This window comes from Trichomonas vaginalis, chromosome IV (genome assembly GCF_026262505.1).
Source record: "Trichomonas vaginalis G3 chromosome IV, whole genome shotgun sequence".
NCBI lineage: Eukaryota > Parabasalia > Trichomonadida > Trichomonadidae > Trichomonas > Trichomonas vaginalis.
In genome coordinates, this window is record NC_067206.1 from 28,001,040 (window position 1) to 28,019,123 (window position 18,084).

The 18,084-nt window shown below is 30.4% G+C and overlaps 9 protein-coding genes across 9 annotated transcripts; 8 read left to right on the forward strand and 1 right to left on the reverse strand.

The window, feature by feature from the left end:
• Positions 1-16: 16 nt before the first annotated feature.
• Positions 17-1,375, forward strand: TVAGG3_0181860 (uncharacterized protein; the record flags this gene model as incomplete). Its single annotated transcript, XM_001316443.1, has 1 exon — positions 17-1,375. One exon carries the CDS (start codon positions 17-19, stop codon positions 1,373-1,375), a length of 1,359 nt encoding a protein of 452 aa, XP_001316478.1.
• A 640-nt stretch (positions 1,376-2,015) lies between these two features.
• On the forward strand, positions 2,016-4,561 carry TVAGG3_0181870 (uncharacterized protein; the record flags this gene model as incomplete). Its single annotated transcript, XM_001316444.1, has 1 exon — positions 2,016-4,511. The coding sequence occupies one exon, from the start codon at positions 2,016-2,018 to the stop codon at positions 4,509-4,511; it is 2,496 nt and encodes an 831-aa protein (XP_001316479.1).
• A 671-nt stretch (positions 4,562-5,232) lies between these two features.
• Positions 5,233-6,474, reverse strand: TVAGG3_0181880 (Family of unknown function (DUF5690) family; the record flags this gene model as incomplete). The annotated part of the gene is made up of 1 exon (XM_001316445.1): positions 5,233-6,474. The coding sequence occupies one exon, from the start codon at positions 6,472-6,474 to the stop codon at positions 5,233-5,235; it is 1,242 nt and encodes a 413-aa protein (XP_001316480.1).
• A 2,927-nt stretch (positions 6,475-9,401) lies between these two features.
• TVAGG3_0181890 (uncharacterized protein) lies at positions 9,402-10,132 on the forward strand (the record flags this gene model as incomplete). Its single annotated transcript, XM_001316446.1, has 1 exon — positions 9,402-9,815. The coding sequence occupies one exon, from the start codon at positions 9,402-9,404 to the stop codon at positions 9,813-9,815; it is 414 nt and encodes a 137-aa protein (XP_001316481.1).
• Positions 10,133-10,217: 85 nt separating this feature from the next.
• TVAGG3_0181900 (O-methyltransferase protein) lies at positions 10,218-11,098 on the forward strand (the record flags this gene model as incomplete). The annotated part of the gene is made up of 1 exon (XM_001316447.1): positions 10,325-11,083. One exon carries the CDS (start codon positions 10,325-10,327, stop codon positions 11,081-11,083), a length of 759 nt encoding a protein of 252 aa, XP_001316482.1.
• Positions 11,099-11,743: 645 nt separating this feature from the next.
• On the forward strand, positions 11,744-12,820 carry TVAGG3_0181910 (microspherule protein 1 family; the record flags this gene model as incomplete). The annotated part of the gene is made up of 1 exon (XM_001316448.1): positions 11,744-12,799. One exon carries the CDS (start codon positions 11,744-11,746, stop codon positions 12,797-12,799), a length of 1,056 nt encoding a protein of 351 aa, XP_001316483.1.
• A 470-nt stretch (positions 12,821-13,290) lies between these two features.
• Positions 13,291-13,614, forward strand: TVAGG3_0181920 (uncharacterized protein; the record flags this gene model as incomplete). Its single annotated transcript, XM_001316449.1, has 1 exon — positions 13,297-13,512. One exon carries the CDS (start codon positions 13,297-13,299, stop codon positions 13,510-13,512), a length of 216 nt encoding a protein of 71 aa, XP_001316484.1.
• A 360-nt stretch (positions 13,615-13,974) lies between these two features.
• Positions 13,975-16,432, forward strand: TVAGG3_0181930 (ribonuclease inhibitor domain-containing protein; the record flags this gene model as incomplete). Its single annotated transcript, XM_001316450.1, has 1 exon — positions 14,755-16,431. The coding sequence occupies one exon, from the start codon at positions 14,755-14,757 to the stop codon at positions 16,429-16,431; it is 1,677 nt and encodes a 558-aa protein (XP_001316485.1).
• A 235-nt stretch (positions 16,433-16,667) lies between these two features.
• On the forward strand, positions 16,668-17,815 carry TVAGG3_0181940 (uncharacterized protein; the record flags this gene model as incomplete). The annotated part of the gene is made up of 1 exon (XM_001316451.1): positions 16,668-17,624. The coding sequence occupies one exon, from the start codon at positions 16,668-16,670 to the stop codon at positions 17,622-17,624; it is 957 nt and encodes a 318-aa protein (XP_001316486.1).
• Positions 17,816-18,084: the final 269 nt, after the last annotated feature.

The window sequence follows — 18,084 nt, forward strand, 5'->3', positions numbered from 1 at the left end:
AATTTATTGAAATTTGATGAACGAAAATCAACAGGAGGAGAGCATAAATAGTGATGAATTAGATGAAATACTCGCAGAAAATAGCTTCACTAGTGATCAAAAGACAAACTCTCCTCCAGAATCTATTTTAATTTCCAATATTCCAAAACAAAAATCGTCACCAAAGATATCTAATACAAATACGAAACGAAGAAAACCATTTATAAGTAGAAAAATTGATATCGATGAAATATTGAACAATATTCCGACTAATATCGAAAAACCTGAATTACAAATTGCACCGATTCAAACAAATACACAAGAAAATCCACCATCACCTCAAGTTATAACAATTCCGAACACTCTTTTACAAGTAAATCAACATATCGAAGATTATTTAAAATCCAAATTATTTTCATTTAAAATAGATTTTCTAAATGCTGTAAACGATTTACTTGACAGGAGTAACGATATATCTCTCATTACAAATGATTTTCTCCTTCATTTAAAAGACGATATCAAAGAAAATATATCATTTTCTATTAAAACAGACCATGGTATCTCTATTGAAGATGACTTACTGCAATATCAACCATTAATTAAGAATTCAATTAATTCTAAGTTATATAATTATGATACACAGTCAATTATACATTCTCATAGTTTAATTAAAGGCTCTCAACCAATATTGGATGATTTTAATCAAATGAAGAATGATCTAATCTCAACAATCAAAAAATCAATGAAATATGAAAAATATAATAAACCAAAACAAGCAAATTTAGAGAAATTGAAATCTAAAAGGATGGATTTAGAAGCACAGCTAGCATTTATTGATTTGGAAATTGCCCATGCTAAAGATTGCACAGAAAAATTGCAAAAATTAAGAAACCAAAATTCTTTTTCAAATAATTTATACGAAGATGAAGAAAAGTCTGATTACAACACTGCATTTAGTCTTCTGAAAGAGTTAAATGATGAAATACAACACGATTCATCCAAAGTTTGCAGTATTCTACAATCAACATCTCATGATAATGAAATAGAGTTTAAATCAATGATGGATTTGACATCTGATTGGATTGATGAACTTTTGACTAGTTTTGATTCATTATCTTCACCTCTTCCGTCTCCAACATCACCACGACGTAAAACAAGAATATCTATGACAGATGAATATGATGAAAGCAGCGATGACAGAGAAAACAAACTAAAAATCAATCATGCAAAAAGTTTGAATAGTTTTAGAGGAATAAAAACTCCAACAAGAGATATTTATGACAGGAGAAGACAGAACGAAACAGAAATATTCAATGATAGTGATTCTTTTACTGATACTCTAAATCCAAATCTCATTAACTTCGCCAAATCATATTCACACATAAACTACGTTTAGTCGCATCAATTTTAAATCATTTCTTCTTTCTGCAGCTAATTATAACAGATTGAAGAACTTTCTATTATAAAAGGTGTTAATGCCAATGAAGAAAGTGAATTTCTTCTTCATAAGGCTGTAAGATTTGATAATTTTAGAATTTCTCAATTTAGATTTATTAAAACTCCACTTAATGTTGCAATATTCCACAAAATGAGGTGCACACAAATGGTTCTTATTCTTAAATGACATTAGGACTTGCATTCTGAGTTATTAATGTATGATCTATTCTATTTGTTTTTATAAATTAAAAGATTTTTTTATATGTTATCTTTGAATACCTACATTACCGTTGAACAGTGTAAATACATAAAGGTTACAAGTAGATAAGCCATATTTTTATATTAAATAATTAAACATATTTGCAATTACAAGATGAGGTTTAATTTATCGTATCTTATTAAGAATTTAAAAAGTCATATATATGAGAAAGATCTAATTCAATAAGTCATGTTCTCTATTTGTTCATATTTTATAAAGGAAACTAATATTTAGGAATCCAAACTTAATTTCAGCATTTTTTAAATGCAAATAGAATTAACATCTTAGAACAAAGCAAACTATGGCCTTAAATGAGGTAGATTTTCATTTCACTTTTGTTATGTCGGAAAATGATCCAAAAGAAGAACAAATAACAAATGGATTGAATCAAGAAATGATAGGTACATTATCTGATTTCTTCATTAATCCAGAGCTTATTCAATGGGAAGTTCAAAATTACGAAAATCTTCAAATTGAAAACTCAAAAGTATTTGTTTTATCTAATATTTCATATTGGTATGAAGACAAATCAGATTCCATTAGTATAGAAGTCAATGATTTAGTACAAAACTTCTTATTCGAAAAGTTAATTTCAAATTATTCAGCAAATTCAGAAGTTATCAAAGTTGCTATATCAAAAGCTCAAGCTATGTTCATCATATATAACTACCCCACAAATATTCCTAACTTTTGGACAAATTTATTCGAATTTGAAGAAGAAATCATCAAACACTTTTTAACTAGCTTTACAAATGAGACGTCTATCCTTTCAATTAACAGATTAGAGCCATTTTCTAACATTAAAAATACAATGCTGAACGATGGAACAGCAAATACAATTTTAACATACGCATTCGACTTATTGCAACGTGATGCTCCATCAGGATTACAGATACTTCATAAATTCAGCTATTGGTGCGATATAAATTACATTTCTGACGAAACTGCGATGAATTTACTACAATCAGCTCTTATACAGCTTGAAACAGCTCCAACAGCACTTGATGTCTTCGGAGTTGTCATCCAGCGTTTGCAAGAAGGCGAAGCTCGATCAGATTTAATTCAAATGATTTGCGACTCAGGAAAACTACTAAATATAGTTTCAGCCAATCCTTCAGCTATAGATCTTCATGGTGCTGTAGGCAGAATGTTCTATACCGTTGGAGTTTTGACAAATGATCCATTAATTTTCCAATGTTCAGTACAATTGCTAGAATCATCGATTCCAGCCATTTTAGCCGTTGTTCCATTTATTTGTACATATATAAGCGAACAAGAATCTTGTTTTACCATTCAAGAAATTATTGAAGCAGCATATAACAGAATTGTTTCATTTTTCTCGGACTCAGACCTTACATTAAGCTTATACTACGAGTTGGACCAACAGCCATCCGCTTTTGCTCGAATAATTGTCTCATGTTGGGTTTGGAATTCAGATTCAACGTCAAAAGTGCTCGAAGACCTGATGACTGAAGCTCCCAATGACTTATCAAAGATAGCTGCACAATGCCATATCATGAGATGCATCATGGAAGAGAATTCGAGTAATGCCCAAAAATTTATGAAAGATACAGTGATGGATTCAATAATTAACATCTTTTCTTACGTTACTCAGCCATTTACACAACAGATACTCGTTGCTTTCGATGCTTTCAGCAGACTTTGCTTCGATAAAAATTATCATGTCACTTGCTTCCCAGATATTTACTTGCCACATGAATTGAATGATTTACTTGCGATCATATTCGATGATTCCACAGACGAAAAGTCAAAAATTAAGTTTTTGGACATTTTTGAAAAATTTTCGCAAAGTCAATGCGGAAAAATGCCAGTAGATGACTCCATTGTCAACACATTGATATCTGCTGGTGACTTCCACTACGTTCGTGCAGGTGCGGCCCTTGCTTCTTGTAATTCAGAATATTTCAATAATTCGATCGCTCCGATGTTGAAAGTTTTGGAATCCAACCTCAACGATGACAAGAATACAATCAATTGCTTACTCGCGTTCCTCTCAAATACGAGTACAATCCAAAATAAAACAAATTTACAAAATTATTTCAACATGGTCTATGAAAAAGTGACAGATAATAGTGAATCTCTTGGTTTATTCTGTTTGGCAGTTGATTCCGCGTACGGAGATGAAGCTCCGATGTATTTGACAACTATTATCGATAATGTTATTTATCCTTACAGTTTATCCTGTTTTACGAGGGTAATTAGGAACCACATTAAGAAGAGTACGAAGATTAGTGACGAAAACGTTGAATGGTTCAATAATTTAATAAATCATGTTTTTAATCAAACAGTTTCATTGGTTTACATCTGCCAAGGCCTTAATATTCAAAATGACTATGTAGACGAATGCCTTAGGAACACTACAATCCTCATAAAAGAGCATTTTAATTTAATTGATAACGAAATCAAAGGAAATATCTTTGATTTTGCCCAGCAACAATTCAGAAGGACATTAGATTCCATTTGCGCGTACGAATGTTCTATGGCTCTTCTTTTTGAGTTCGCAACTTTCGATATAAAATCCGTGGTCGACGTTGTTTCGCCTGCCCCGCAGAATTTGTGCTTTGCGATACAATGGGATAGCCTTTCACCGCAATTAACATCTACTTTCAAAGTTCTTAGAGCTTTAATTAACAAATTGACGACGAGATGCCAAGAATTCTCAGACATTCTTGAAGAAACGTCGAAGAATTTGGGACTTGATAGCAAGGCAATTATAGAATTCTTCAGAAGAGAGACATTAAAAGAAAGAGCGAAAGAAAGCGACAGACTTTTCTTCCAGAAGCTTGTTTTGATGAGAATATCTTCAGGAATATGAGAAAATTATACTTTTCGTTATATTATTGTTTTGTTAGTAAAATAAAAAAATACAATTTTAACATTTTCTTTTTCTCAATCAAATTAATGAAATACACAGTATCCTTATCTCATTAAATACTGCTGTGATATAGAGATAAGGTGTAATATATTAATACTCTGGTCATCTTCGAATAATCTTTTTGCAAACTTGAAGTTGCTAGATATATCTCATTTCTTTTGGAACTATTAAGGAAACTAAATGTGAAAATTTTCCACTCAATATTGCATGACCTTTGGAAATTCTTTTTTGAGACAATAAAGAAGCAAAATATATTCATAACTTAATCATTTTAAAGGTATCATCAAGAGTATATTTAGAATCATTTGATTGGAATCAATCTTTTCAGATGGAACCTGAGTTATATTTCCTGAGATTGTTGATGATGATGGACTATTTGACTCTTTTCGGCGAAGGAGTCTTTTCAGCTCTTAGTTTATGATATTCTTTGAGATGTCTTCTATATTCCAATGACATATGATTTTGTTTATTTCCATTCAATGTCATTGATGCTCTCATTCCAGGATCATGCAACAATGCTGTCATTTTGATATCAGTATCAATATTTGTTGTAAAGATAATGATCTCATTATAATCTGGAGATGCCATGATGAATTCTTTGATAAAAAAATTTTAGTGCTTTTCAAGCAAAAACAGTTAGTTATTAAATTGCATTTTTTAATTATAATTCAGGTTGTGCAAGATCTCCATCGGTGAAGATACTTTCGACTTTATCAGGTACTCCTTCTTTAATGCCAGGGAATGTTTTAGCCCTAAGGAAATAATAAACCAGAGAAAGACTTTGAAGAGTGATTCCGGCGACTGACATCACAAATGATGCTTGAATGAAGAATGGAAGCCATTTCTTATGACTTCCCATTTCTTTGACAAACATAAATACAATTGCAGTGACATAACCACATGAATCTGCAATATAAATCAAGAATCCTGAATTTGCTTTAACTTTAAAAGAAGCAATCATTCTATCGAAAAGAATTGAAGAATAAGGAACGTATGCAATATAAATCGCAACACCAACAATAACTTGAAAGACAATTCCATTTATCTTTGCTCTCTTATAAAGGATTGTTCCAAGTAAGTTAACAACATTTCCCGCAATAATAACGATGTGATAGATATAGAATCCGATCAAATGATTCTTAATTAACATCATCAATCCTACAATAAGAACGATAACACATGTTACAATTAGATCTGTATATGTCAGATATTCTGGCTTCTTCTCTCCCATTTCTTCAAATAATTCAATCATAAAATTATCTCTGAAATCTCTGTATCCACAAACAAGCATATAGTAACAAATCATTAGCATAATACCAGGCCAAAACATGCAAAAGAACTTAATACGATCAGAATGATTCATTTGAACTCTTTCTGTTCTGTTTCTAATGTCTTCTTCATTCGGAGGAGGAATTAATTCAATGCAAAATGTAAACAAACAAATAATTGGATAAAAGATCGCTCCAACAACAACAGGCATTAACTTCTCATTGAGTCCTTTGTTAACCAATGTTTTTCCAATTGTTTTAATAACAGATGAAGAGAAAATAAAAGAAATGCACATACCAATACCCAAAACTTCTGATGTTCTACGTCCTTCAAGGTATGAAAACACTAAGCCCCAAATTAAACCTAATGGTAAGCCATTGAAAAACATCCAAATAGCGCTATATGGATCTGGTGTTATGTAGAATAAGAAGAGTGCAATTTCTGATACCGCTATCAATGATAAGATCATAAATGCTCGTTTTGCTTTGTCCAAATTTGAAATAACAACAATTCCCATAAACTTTGACAAAATATATCCGAATAATTGTAATAAGACTAATATAACTTTAAAACCTAACTTTCCATACTTCGTGTTATATATTCCAGCCGAAAATCCTTTCCTGTATGCATACATTGAAAAATAAATGCAAAAGCCACACGAGAATGCAAGGATGTTTAATAAAAGATAGGACTTTGATAGCCATGGATGAACCTTTTTCTTTAAATAACATTCATCATTGATGCTTGTCCAGCTGGGCAAAAAAGGCATCTGCAATCAAATTTGAAAATTTCTGACATTTGATTTAAAGTTTCATATATTCATTAGATGTGATAACTCTTTTTTGTGCAAGGAGGTTTTTCAAAAAATCATTTCAATTTTCAATGCATGAAAAGTTGATGTCAAATGAAAGAAATCGAAAAATGGCCATCCAGGAGATCTAATTATAGAAATCAATTTAGGCATAAAAATAATTATCAGAAAATAAGTGATCGGAATCAGCTCCTTCTCAAAATTGATAATAAAATGACAAAATCAATCAAATTTAAGAAGAATTAATATACAAATTTGATAAAGGATAGATAAAGGCGAATTAAAAATGGAATATCAACATGGAATAGTTAATTTTTCCCAATTAATTTATATTTCTTTGTTATTTGTTTATGGTACTATTTCATAAAAGCATGAGGTGCCAATAATCAATAACTGGCCAAAAAATGGTTAGATTGAATTAATATTGTATTATTTTCAATTCCCTTGGTAGGCACTCAGATGCAAAAATTTCAGGAAAATATTAGAGGAAAAAAAAGACTTTATTCACGCGAAAACAATTTGCGCATGCACCATAACAGAATTTAAAAAGAGCTTACAGAATTAGTAATAATGTTTCCTATTAATAAGGATGTTGTTTATTATTAAAAAGAGCTTACGTCCCCCAAGTTGAGAAGCAGATCCCTTATTAAAAAGTTTTTGGAATAAATAATTTAAGGTTATCTTTTTTGACATCCGAACACATTTGAGAGGAAATTTGTTCTAAATGTTGATAGACTTTGGAATCAATATTTCAATAATCAATTTCATAGTTACAGCAGGAAGAAATGTCAGAACTGTAGTATCCAAGCAGGGGAAGAACAATATTACTTAGATGAATGCATCTTTAATGACATTAACAATGGTGTTATTTATTTCGAAACTTTGCTCACATTACTATTATTACATAATAGATGCAGCTTCCGAAATTGTTCTACATTTGGAGGAAGCTGCATTTATTTCAGAGGATTTAATCATTCGATTGTTCAAAGAAAATTCTGCTGTACGAAATGTCAAGGCCCTTTTTATGGACATTTCTCACAAACATTTACTGGAGATGATGGCTTAAACTTTTTAATCGAAAGTTCTCTATTTAATGCCGGAAATAAAGATACTGAAAACGAAGTAGTTCACTTAGATGAAGGGAAGATTGCAGTGACTTTATCAAATTTCTCGGGTTTAACAGCTTATGAAGAACCTGCGGGATATTATGAATGTAGGTCATGCAAACACATAATAAAAATTAATTTCACAACATTTGCTAATAATTTGGCAACAGGTTATTCAAGTGCAATCATAGATATTCATTATAATGCCTCAATTAATTTCTGCAATCTAATAAATAATAAAAATACCCAATCAAGTATTGGAATTATTCATCATTATACTAATCTTCTAACTATAGAAAATTGCTCTTTTATTAACAACTTTTCTCCTGAAAGATCATATTTGATCTTTAACACAGGTAATGGGCAATTAATAGTCAATAATTGCTACATCGATAATTCTATTACAAAAACATTTAATAATGATGCAACACCGACTAATTTCAGGTCTATATTTTCTAACAATTTGATTCATATTTTAACTGATGATTGCCCAAAAGAATTTGTATTTCTTATTGAAAGTATTAGAAAAATTAAATTCAATTTCGTTCTCTATTGTTCATTGCTTTTTTAAACAATAAATGCACATTTTCTCAAATGAAACGCTTCAAAGAATTCATTTTTCAATCATTTTGAGGATCCACATTCATTAAATTCGTGGTCTCTAAATTTGCCTTTTTGACGGAGATACATTTGTTTTCATTCTAAGTAAATACACTAATTATATACATAAGTCCATATGTATACATTATGCTATCCGAAATCTCCTTTGCATCTTTTGAGATGACGACATATTAGCACTTAAACTATCCCATAAATAGAGAAGTTATGAAGCCTTAACAGAAATGAATGATTGTAGTTATATGAACACACACAAATACATAGTAAGTGAAATTTGATATAAAATGTATTAATTGGCCGACATCCAGAAATAATTTTTGGAGTTTTGAATTCAAGCATAAAATATTAAACTCCAATCATCAAAGTGAGAGAAAAATAATGCAAAGTGAAATATCACTTATATTTCATTTTAAATTTGTATTTTTAGTTCATGGAAAATTTCTCCATTATTATAAACTACATATTTTGAACTAAATTTGGAATTATTAGCTAATAACTTTATTATTTAAGACAAATCTATCCTTTTTAATTTTAAATTTGAAAACAATTAAACCGATTTTCGATCATAATGGCTAATTTTTTCATTTTTATATGCAACATTTGTGAATGTTTCATTTTAAAACATTTATCCAAAATGAAAAATATCATTTCAAATGAGTTTTCAGAGCATTTCTAATCTATGTGACAAATAGCAGGGAAATTTAGAAAACAATGAAAGTTAAAAATTTTACTCATTCAAAAAATTCAATATTTTACGTTATGTAGTGTTTTCAAAATATAAATTCAAAAATCATAATCTATTTATATCTGAGTATATATAAAAATTAGAATAATTCGATGACAAATCTTTTGAACACTTTACAATTTATCCACGTTCAAGGCTCTCATTATTGATGTCAAATTTATTGAAAATGATTGAAAGAATACTCAATCTTGCAATATTGATATATTAGATCAGCATTTGATTTCTAGTGTTTTTAAATATAAATCTTTATTAATTCAATTCCAAACGATGAACATTCAAAAATGTTTGAAGCACAGCAACCTTTTTACACCGACTACGAAATATATAAAGGAACCGAATCTTACCAGAGTTCTTACGAACCCCCTGATGTAACAGCAATTTCCGAATTGCCAACATCTCATTTTAGCGCTTATATGGAATCATTTACTCCAAACTACCAAGACTCATCATTTGATTCAATCAAGTATTGTTCTGCTTCATTTTCTTTTACGGAAATGGCAGGGTCTTTTGATTCCGATGGCTCATTTTTAATGACCGAAAACACCAATGATGTATCTAACAATGGAAATTCATCACAAATAGATACACCTCAAATCAAACGCTTTTGGGCTCTTTATGGCGAGTATCCACAATATCTAAAGAAAATCAAGAAGAGGAACAAGCGCAAAGCCAAAAAGGTTGCAAAGCTTGCATAATTACTATCACCATTTGTTTGTAAAGAGATAATTATTTCTATTTTGCTCTCAATTTTTTTTGTACATTCAAGTCAGCATAAATTATTTAGCGAACATATAGTATATTATCTAATATGACAATATAAGTTTGTTTTCTAAGGTGTTGCACCTTGATGACTAGATTTACCGGTTCATCGTTTTTTGCCATAAAAATATACTATTTTAAGTATATCTCATGCTTTAACAAAACTATTAAAAGCGTTTCCCAAAATCGATGGCTAAAACGTCGCTAAATTTTTGCTCAAATTAATAAGATGACAATATAAATTGCATTTAAATCAAGAAAATCCTTTATTTTAGCGATATTTATGCGATTCGATAATATTTACTATATTCTACTGACATAATTTTTTGAAAATTTATCTTAAATATGACAACTAATGTTTTAACACATTACACTCTATTTATGATCTTAACAAATATTAACATTCAACTTATTGAGAGCTATTCTTTTAAAATTATTATTGCCAATGGACAAGAAGGGAGAAGCATTTCTTATTCCTTTAAATTCTCAACGTTATAACACTGCACTACAAGAAGCTGTTAAAGATAACGTAAAATTCATTATTGATTTAGGTTGTAACGAAACAGATTTCCTTTTTTATGTATCAAGGAACCCACAATGTGTAAAATTTATGATAGGAATCGATAAAGATAAGTTTATTCTTAGAAGAGGATATCAAACACTTCAAAGATTTCAAATGCATTCTGTTGATACAACTCAATCAACTCCAATTTACTTGAAGCAAGATGACATCACGCAATTATCCGATGATATTGTTAATAAATTCAAAAATTGCCCTTATGTCACAATGATAGAAGTTATTGAGCATTTGCCACTAGAATCGGTTGATAAAGCAATGGATTGCATTTTAGGAAAACTACAGCCTCAAAAAGTTTTCCTGACTACACCAAATATCGAATATAATTCCGTGATAAATGAGTTTTATGGAAACACACGTCCATATCAATTCAGACACAGAGATCACAAGTTTGAGTGGACAAGAAAAGAATTTTCCGAATATGTTAGTAAGCTGACATCAAAATACGATTATGATGCCACTGTTTCGGGAATTGGAAGCATATATCCAGGTGAAGACCATGAAAAGAACGGTTATGCTTCTCATTCAGTTGTGTTCACAAAGAAAGAGAAAGTTCAGAAAGATTTTGAACCACCAGTCACTTTTGACTTTATGATTGAACTATTTAGTGATAGAAAATATAACTAATGTATTGTTTGTTTTTGAAATAACATAAAATACTACTTTACTTTTAATGTAATTTTTTTGATTAGTATAGATATTGAAAGATTTGTCTTTGGATTTATAGTACTAATCATTATATAAGACCTTGGATATATCATCACTCTCAACTAGATAAAATTGACAGAGATATTGTCATCAATCAAACACGTATTGTAATTACTATTAGATTCATAAATATAAATAAAATATTTTCTCAATAGTTGGATGTTCTTAAAACCTTATAGTTATTCTATAAATTAAATGAAATTTTTCTTTTCTGTTTTGTTTCATGATAACAATGCTGTATCATTGACTGCAAAACAATAAGCAAAAGCTTAACAAAATACAATTGTTCAGTTTCTAAAGATGAAAAGTTATATATTCAAATTGTATATCTTTATGCATTATTTATATTAGCTGATAATTTCAAATAAGTGCATGCTTTGTGATAAAAGACCTACAGCATTTATCAGTTGATTACCAATATAAAAGTTATATTTCGAAGATTTCGATTCTTTTTCTATAAATCTATATCATAGATAGTAGGATTGAGGTATATACGCTAGTGTTGATAGGAGTTTCCTGCTTTTAGATATGCAATACAGAGCACTAAGATTTCATTTCTTTTTGTCACTTTTTTCAAAAATGAGTTCTGAAGAAGCCGAAAATACCAATACCAAGACCGAAACACCTACTGATGATAAAAAACTGTATATCCTATTGCTTTCAAAACTAATTACATCAATGCCAGTTGATCATTTGAAAAATGTTTATCAAAATTTCATTTCTAAAGAGTCTAAATCTCAAGTATCTTTGGAACAATGCGAAGAATTGTACAAAAAGCTGTTATATGAACCGAACTTTGCAAAAGAAATAATTCAAAATCCAGATTTTAAGAAAAAGACCATTAAATCTGTTCAACCAACAAAAGAAGAGGAATTTTATGTTTACTTAGTTAAGAAATTTTACGGATCTGCATGTTTAAAGGAGTTAACAACAAACTTGAGATCTCATCTCCTATTTCACCATTCTGATCAACAAATTAAAAAGATTTACGAGTCTGTATCATCCCTTGATTCTACTAAACTTTCCATGCTACTTGTTTCTTATGCTTATCAACTAGCAAATGATGAAGCTTCATGTATCAATGAAAAGTTCACTAAAGAAGAATTGGAAGAAGCAGGAGTTAGCCAAGAGCTTTATGATTGGTGGAAGCAGTCTATTAACATTCCAGAAGAACATTCTACACAAGCAGAATTGAATACAAATTTAATTCCAGATTCGAAGATCGAAACTATTGAAAAATCATTAGAATTCTTAACACAATCAAGCCATCCATATTTTGGAATCATTTCTTCGTTAGAAAAAGATTATATTGTTAAATCAAAACATTATTTAATTTACGATGAAAATATAGAAGATACAGACTTACTACTAACAGAAGTACCAGAATTTACAAAGCCTCCGAATGGAAATTACGGAGCTTTAATTATGTTCAAGAAAGATCTCGAATTTTACCTCGAAAATGTCGGATCCGAAACAATAATTGTCGATGCAATCGATGTTTTGCCAGGAGAAACGATTTACCTTAAAGATAACGCTGTTATTGAATTTGGAGAACCAGCTTTGGTATTTAAGATCAACTGGGTATTTGTAAATAATGTCCGCAGTTCAATGGCTGGAACACCCAACGCATTATAAAATGTTATGATATTATTTTTATTTTTTGCCATTTTTATTTTGAAATATTTCAAAAAGCCCAATGTTTACACTAAATTGTTTGATTGACAATTAAATTTACTCAAATTTTTGATTTCATTTCTCAAAATTAGGAATCATTCAACAGCCTTCCATCAATTTCAATAAGAAACAATGTGTATGATACACCATTGAAAAAACGGATCAATATCATAGGTAATATCTATTCTTTTGCAATTTTTTTAGATGATTAACTTAAACATATAGACTCTTCGCTCTAAATTCATATGAATAATCTATTATTGGATTGATGTCGATAGATATGCAATAAATATTTGATTTCAAATCAATAATTCTTTGTTTGGCAATTATTCAGTTCTATTTATTAATAATTTGTGGAACATGTAACAATAAATCAAAAACAAAGCGTTGTTTGATCATTCATCATCAAGCAGCTAAAAGTGACAAGAAAATAACTCGACCGTTAAAAGTGAACAAAAATGTGTAAAGAAGCAGACCAAAGTGGCGAGCCTGAAGTTACTAGAATTCCTAGCGGTATTCCAGAACCAGGACAGAAGCCAGGTCTCCCAGAAAATCCATTAAATCCAACGCGCCATCTCACAAAATATAGCACACAAAATACAAATCTTGACGGCAAAGATGAACTTCCAGATTTAGAACTATCCGAAGTCACAGACTCCAAAGGTGAAGAGTAAGTGCTAGATATTACTTTTTTTTGTTAATTGCGAAAATTAATTATGATTTTAACGCTTATTGGATGTAAATATCATAATAAAATATTTTGGATATTTGTTTACTAATAATATTAGGAGTTATTTCCTTTTTTTAAAATTTTCTTTTTGAATTTGAATTTCAAGTTTTTATTTATTCATACCTACATTAGGATGATTCTTTACTCACCAAAATTGATTAAAATATATACCAATTCAAGACATTTCCGGTTAATTGAAAAAGAATCAATTTTTCATTGAGAATTTATCTGTTTCGCTTTCCATTGTTAGTACCAATATAATATCTGATATTTATCAAAATATCAGATCTTATTTATCAAATTTCAAACACCAGATCTCAACAAATACATATAAAATTCAATGAAAAACGATTAACCATCATAAACATCTCAAAATATCGGATTACTTTTTTTAGAGTAGAGTTCTGTATATTCTCTACTTATTATGTGTTCAAGAAGATAATTATGGCGTTAAGTTTACTGATGATTGGAGCACTCTCACCTTTGTTCCTTCCAATCTTAAAGGTGCTTATGTTTTTCCAAAATTATGCACGACCATTCCACAGCAACCAGGTGAAGAAGTTTTTACAAATAGCTTGTTTTTTTCATGCAAGGATGCTATCACATCCATTTCATTTGAAACAGGCAGTAAGCTGAGAGACACCGCTAAACTTGTTTTTGCGACATCTGCCCTTGAAACTGTCGATATGAGTTCATGCACAGAACTAACATTTCTGAACTATGCTCTATTTTACCAGTGCAAAAAGCTAAGATCCATCGTTCTTCCACCAAATTTAGAAAGAATTGGTTATGCTTGCTTCCAAGACACTATTAGTTTGACAGAGATTACTCTTCCAGATACTCTGACAAAAATTGATGGATGGACAAAATTTGGCAATGTTTTCGAACGTAGTTGGCCTATCTTGGTGATAATGTTTTCGCTAGTTGTAAATTCACATCTTTTTTTATCCCATGGAAATGCACTTCAATTGATGGATCATGCTTTTCTGGATGTCCATTAACTGAGATTATAATAGATGAAAGAAATCCTGCTTTGAAAACTGATGGAAAGATCATTTATTCAGGCACTAATAATAATACTCTACTCTTTGTTGTTACGACAAAGACCGGATCATTTACAGTCCCTGAATATGTAACAGTAATTGCACCATCAGCATTTAAAGGCTCAAATCTAACTGAGATCAAAATGCATGAAAAAATAACAAGAATCAATCAATGGAGTATGGCCTCGAGTCCTATAACTTCATTTACTTTCCCAAGTTTAGTTACATTTGTTGCTAATTCCATGTTTTATTTGTGCACATCATTAGAAACAGTAAACTTGACTCCGAGCATTACTTTAATTCAAGATGGCGCATTTATGTATTGTACTAGTCTCAAAAATATTGAATTGCCATCAAAACTACGAGAAATCGGGAAAATTGCCTTTTCAAATTGTTATAGTTTGACTCATATTTCTATTCCAGAATCATTGGATTCTCTGGGTGATGGCGCATTTAGTTCAATAGAGAATATAGTTATTGACTCACAGAATCCGAAAATTTTTGTTGATGGTTATAGCATGTACACTGATAATAATCAAACATTATTTATTTATCTAGGGTCAAATCAAAACTCAATTCTTAGAATTAAGTCTGAATGCAATTATATAGCTGCGAAAACATTATTTTGGAAAAAAATCAAATCTGTATACTTTGAAAATAATGATAATATGACAATAGGATCAGCTGCATTTGCTAATTCATTCATTCAATCAATAGAATTGCCTCCTGGCTTAAAGAAAATAGAAGAGCAAGCATTTGCAGCATGTCAAAATCTCGAGAACGTGACATTCTTAGGTAATCAGCTGAAATCAATTCCAGATTCTTGTTTCAAAGGTGCTTTCAATCTTAAATATATTACCCTTCCGAAATCAATAGAGAGCATTGGAAATTATGCATTTCAATCATGCACAAATCTTAAAGATCTCGGAATTGCAACACTTAATTCATTAACTAGTATCGGAATGTCAGCATTCGTGTGGAGCGGTCTCACTTCAGTCAGACTTTCAGACTCAGTTAGAACTGTTGGTTCAGCCGCATTCAATGCAAGCAAAATCACTGATTTATCAATTTGCTGCAACATTTCACAGATTATGTGCCAATATTGCTCTTCTCTGACAACCCTCGAACTTAGGGAAGGTGTTTGCGAGATCAATATTTATGCATTTAAAGGATGCAATTCTCTGACTGGGTTCACTATTCCTCGATCTCTTCGTTTCATCAAAAGTTTTGCATTCCAAGACTGTGAATCTCTTAACGACATCTCGATGGCAACTAATGGCAATCTTCAAACTATTGAAGGTGGTTGTTTTCAAAATTGCATCCGTCTTAAAGAGATCAAACTTTCCCAATATGAAGAAAACTTTTCGTTCTACAATGGTGCTCTAATGAACTCCAATCAGACTCAACTTATTGCTTTCATTCCATACAGCGACATAAAGAATTTTGTTGTTCCTGCTGACACCGAGGTCATTGGCAGTAATGCATTTATGGGCAGCCCACGTCTTTTGCGTGTTTTCTTCAGTGGCAATAAGATTAATAGAATCAACTACCAAGCTTTCAAAAATTGCCGAAGTTTGAGCCTTGTTTTCTTTGCATCATCTAAGATTGAAGTATCATTTGGCAGCGACGTTTTCTCAGGTTGTATCAATCTTCGCAGTTGTGGCACATTCTCAGCTCCACGAGCTGTAAAAGAGACACTTATTTCACAAGGTATTCCAAGTATTGCATTTAATGATGATTGTGATACATCAGTCACGTGTAAAATCCGCCATGAATTCAAGATATCAGCCACATATCTTACACCATTCATTTTAATGTGAGTTTAAAATCTAAATTATTTTTTTTTAGTTTTTCTTTTTGTTTTTAAGATATAATTCTGTTTTATATACACAATTATTTTGAGTTATTGCATTAAAAAGTTAAATCTATGTTGCTTTAGAACAAATGTTTTCAATTCTCGGTAAATTTCGTAATATTTAAGGATGTTATTATTGATATATTCCATTTAAAGAATTTTATATATAAATAAATTAAGTAACGTTTTCATCATTTTTTTATGATTTACAATTTCAACGCTATTGATGATTCTTCATCTGAAGAAGAAGATCAGCAACAAGATATTGCCATGACAGAGGAAGATAAAAAACGTAATGAAATACAGAAACTTCAAAAGATTCGCGATGAAAAACGAAAACAACTTCTTCAAATGAGCAAACAAGGAGAAAATGAGGACATAGAGCATCAAAACAAAATCAAAGAATTATCAAAAAACGCATTAAAACTATCTAAAACTGTTTCAGAACAAAAGAAAGCAGCAGATGAGCTCGAAAAGAAGCTTGCTACCATTCCTATTGACCCAGAAGTGGAACAACAAAAGCCATTGTCTGAACAACAAGCCCAAAATGAAGCAATTCGAAACTTAAGATTGCAAATTGATTCATTAAAAGTAGAAATATCTAAATCTAAAAGAGCGTTAGCTTTAGAAGGTGGTAATAAAAATAGAGCCGTTCAAATTAAGAAATTACGACAACAAATGGCTGAAATTCAAATTCCAGAAGAAGATCCTAATGCACTTCCTACAAAATCAGCAGGAGCTCAATTTGATATACCAGAATTAAAGGCAGATATTGCCAAATTATCAGGAGAACAATCAAGATTAGATCTTAAACTTAAAGGTTTAAGAGCAAGAGTTAAAAACTTGAATCCTACAGAACTAAAAGCTCAGATTAAAGAAAAGCTAAAGCAATCACAGAGTTTTGATGAAAGAATCGACAAATTAAAGCCAAAACCAGATTCACCAGATCAAAAGAAGCCGAAACAGTATAAACTTCATATTACACAACAGTCAAGATTATCGGTAATGATACACGGCCTCCATCACGAATTAATTGAGAGACAGAAGGAAATTAACCACAATAAAACTCCTCAAGGTGAAATCGGTATTACAAGGGAAATCGAGCGCATGCAGAAGAGATTGCATCTCCTCGAATCTTCAATGTCTTGCTGCATTTAGAAAAAAATTTCAAATTATTTCTTTAAGTAATGAGCTTTTGAGTTAATATACTTAATCAACGCATTATTTTATATGGATTCATTAACTTGATTAAGAAAATTACCAAATTATTTGAAATTTTACAGTATTGACAGAAAATGAACTTGGATTTGGGCTGCTTCAATAAGTATTTTGTTTATAAAGAATATTTTGTATATAATTCTATACTTTTTTAATTTTTATTTGCTTTTATCTAAATTTTTTTCAGAAATCACTCTTGAATTTAAACAACATTATCATAAAGTCCTAAACCTTGTATTTCTAAGGTATATTTGAGAATAAAAATTTTTATCAAAAAATAATTTTGGTTTAAGATTTAATAAAACAAACATATCATATATTTATTATGCAAAACGACAAATTATTGAATAAAATAACATTCTTGCCGTTAAAACAAAATTTTTGTATAAAAAAATCAAAA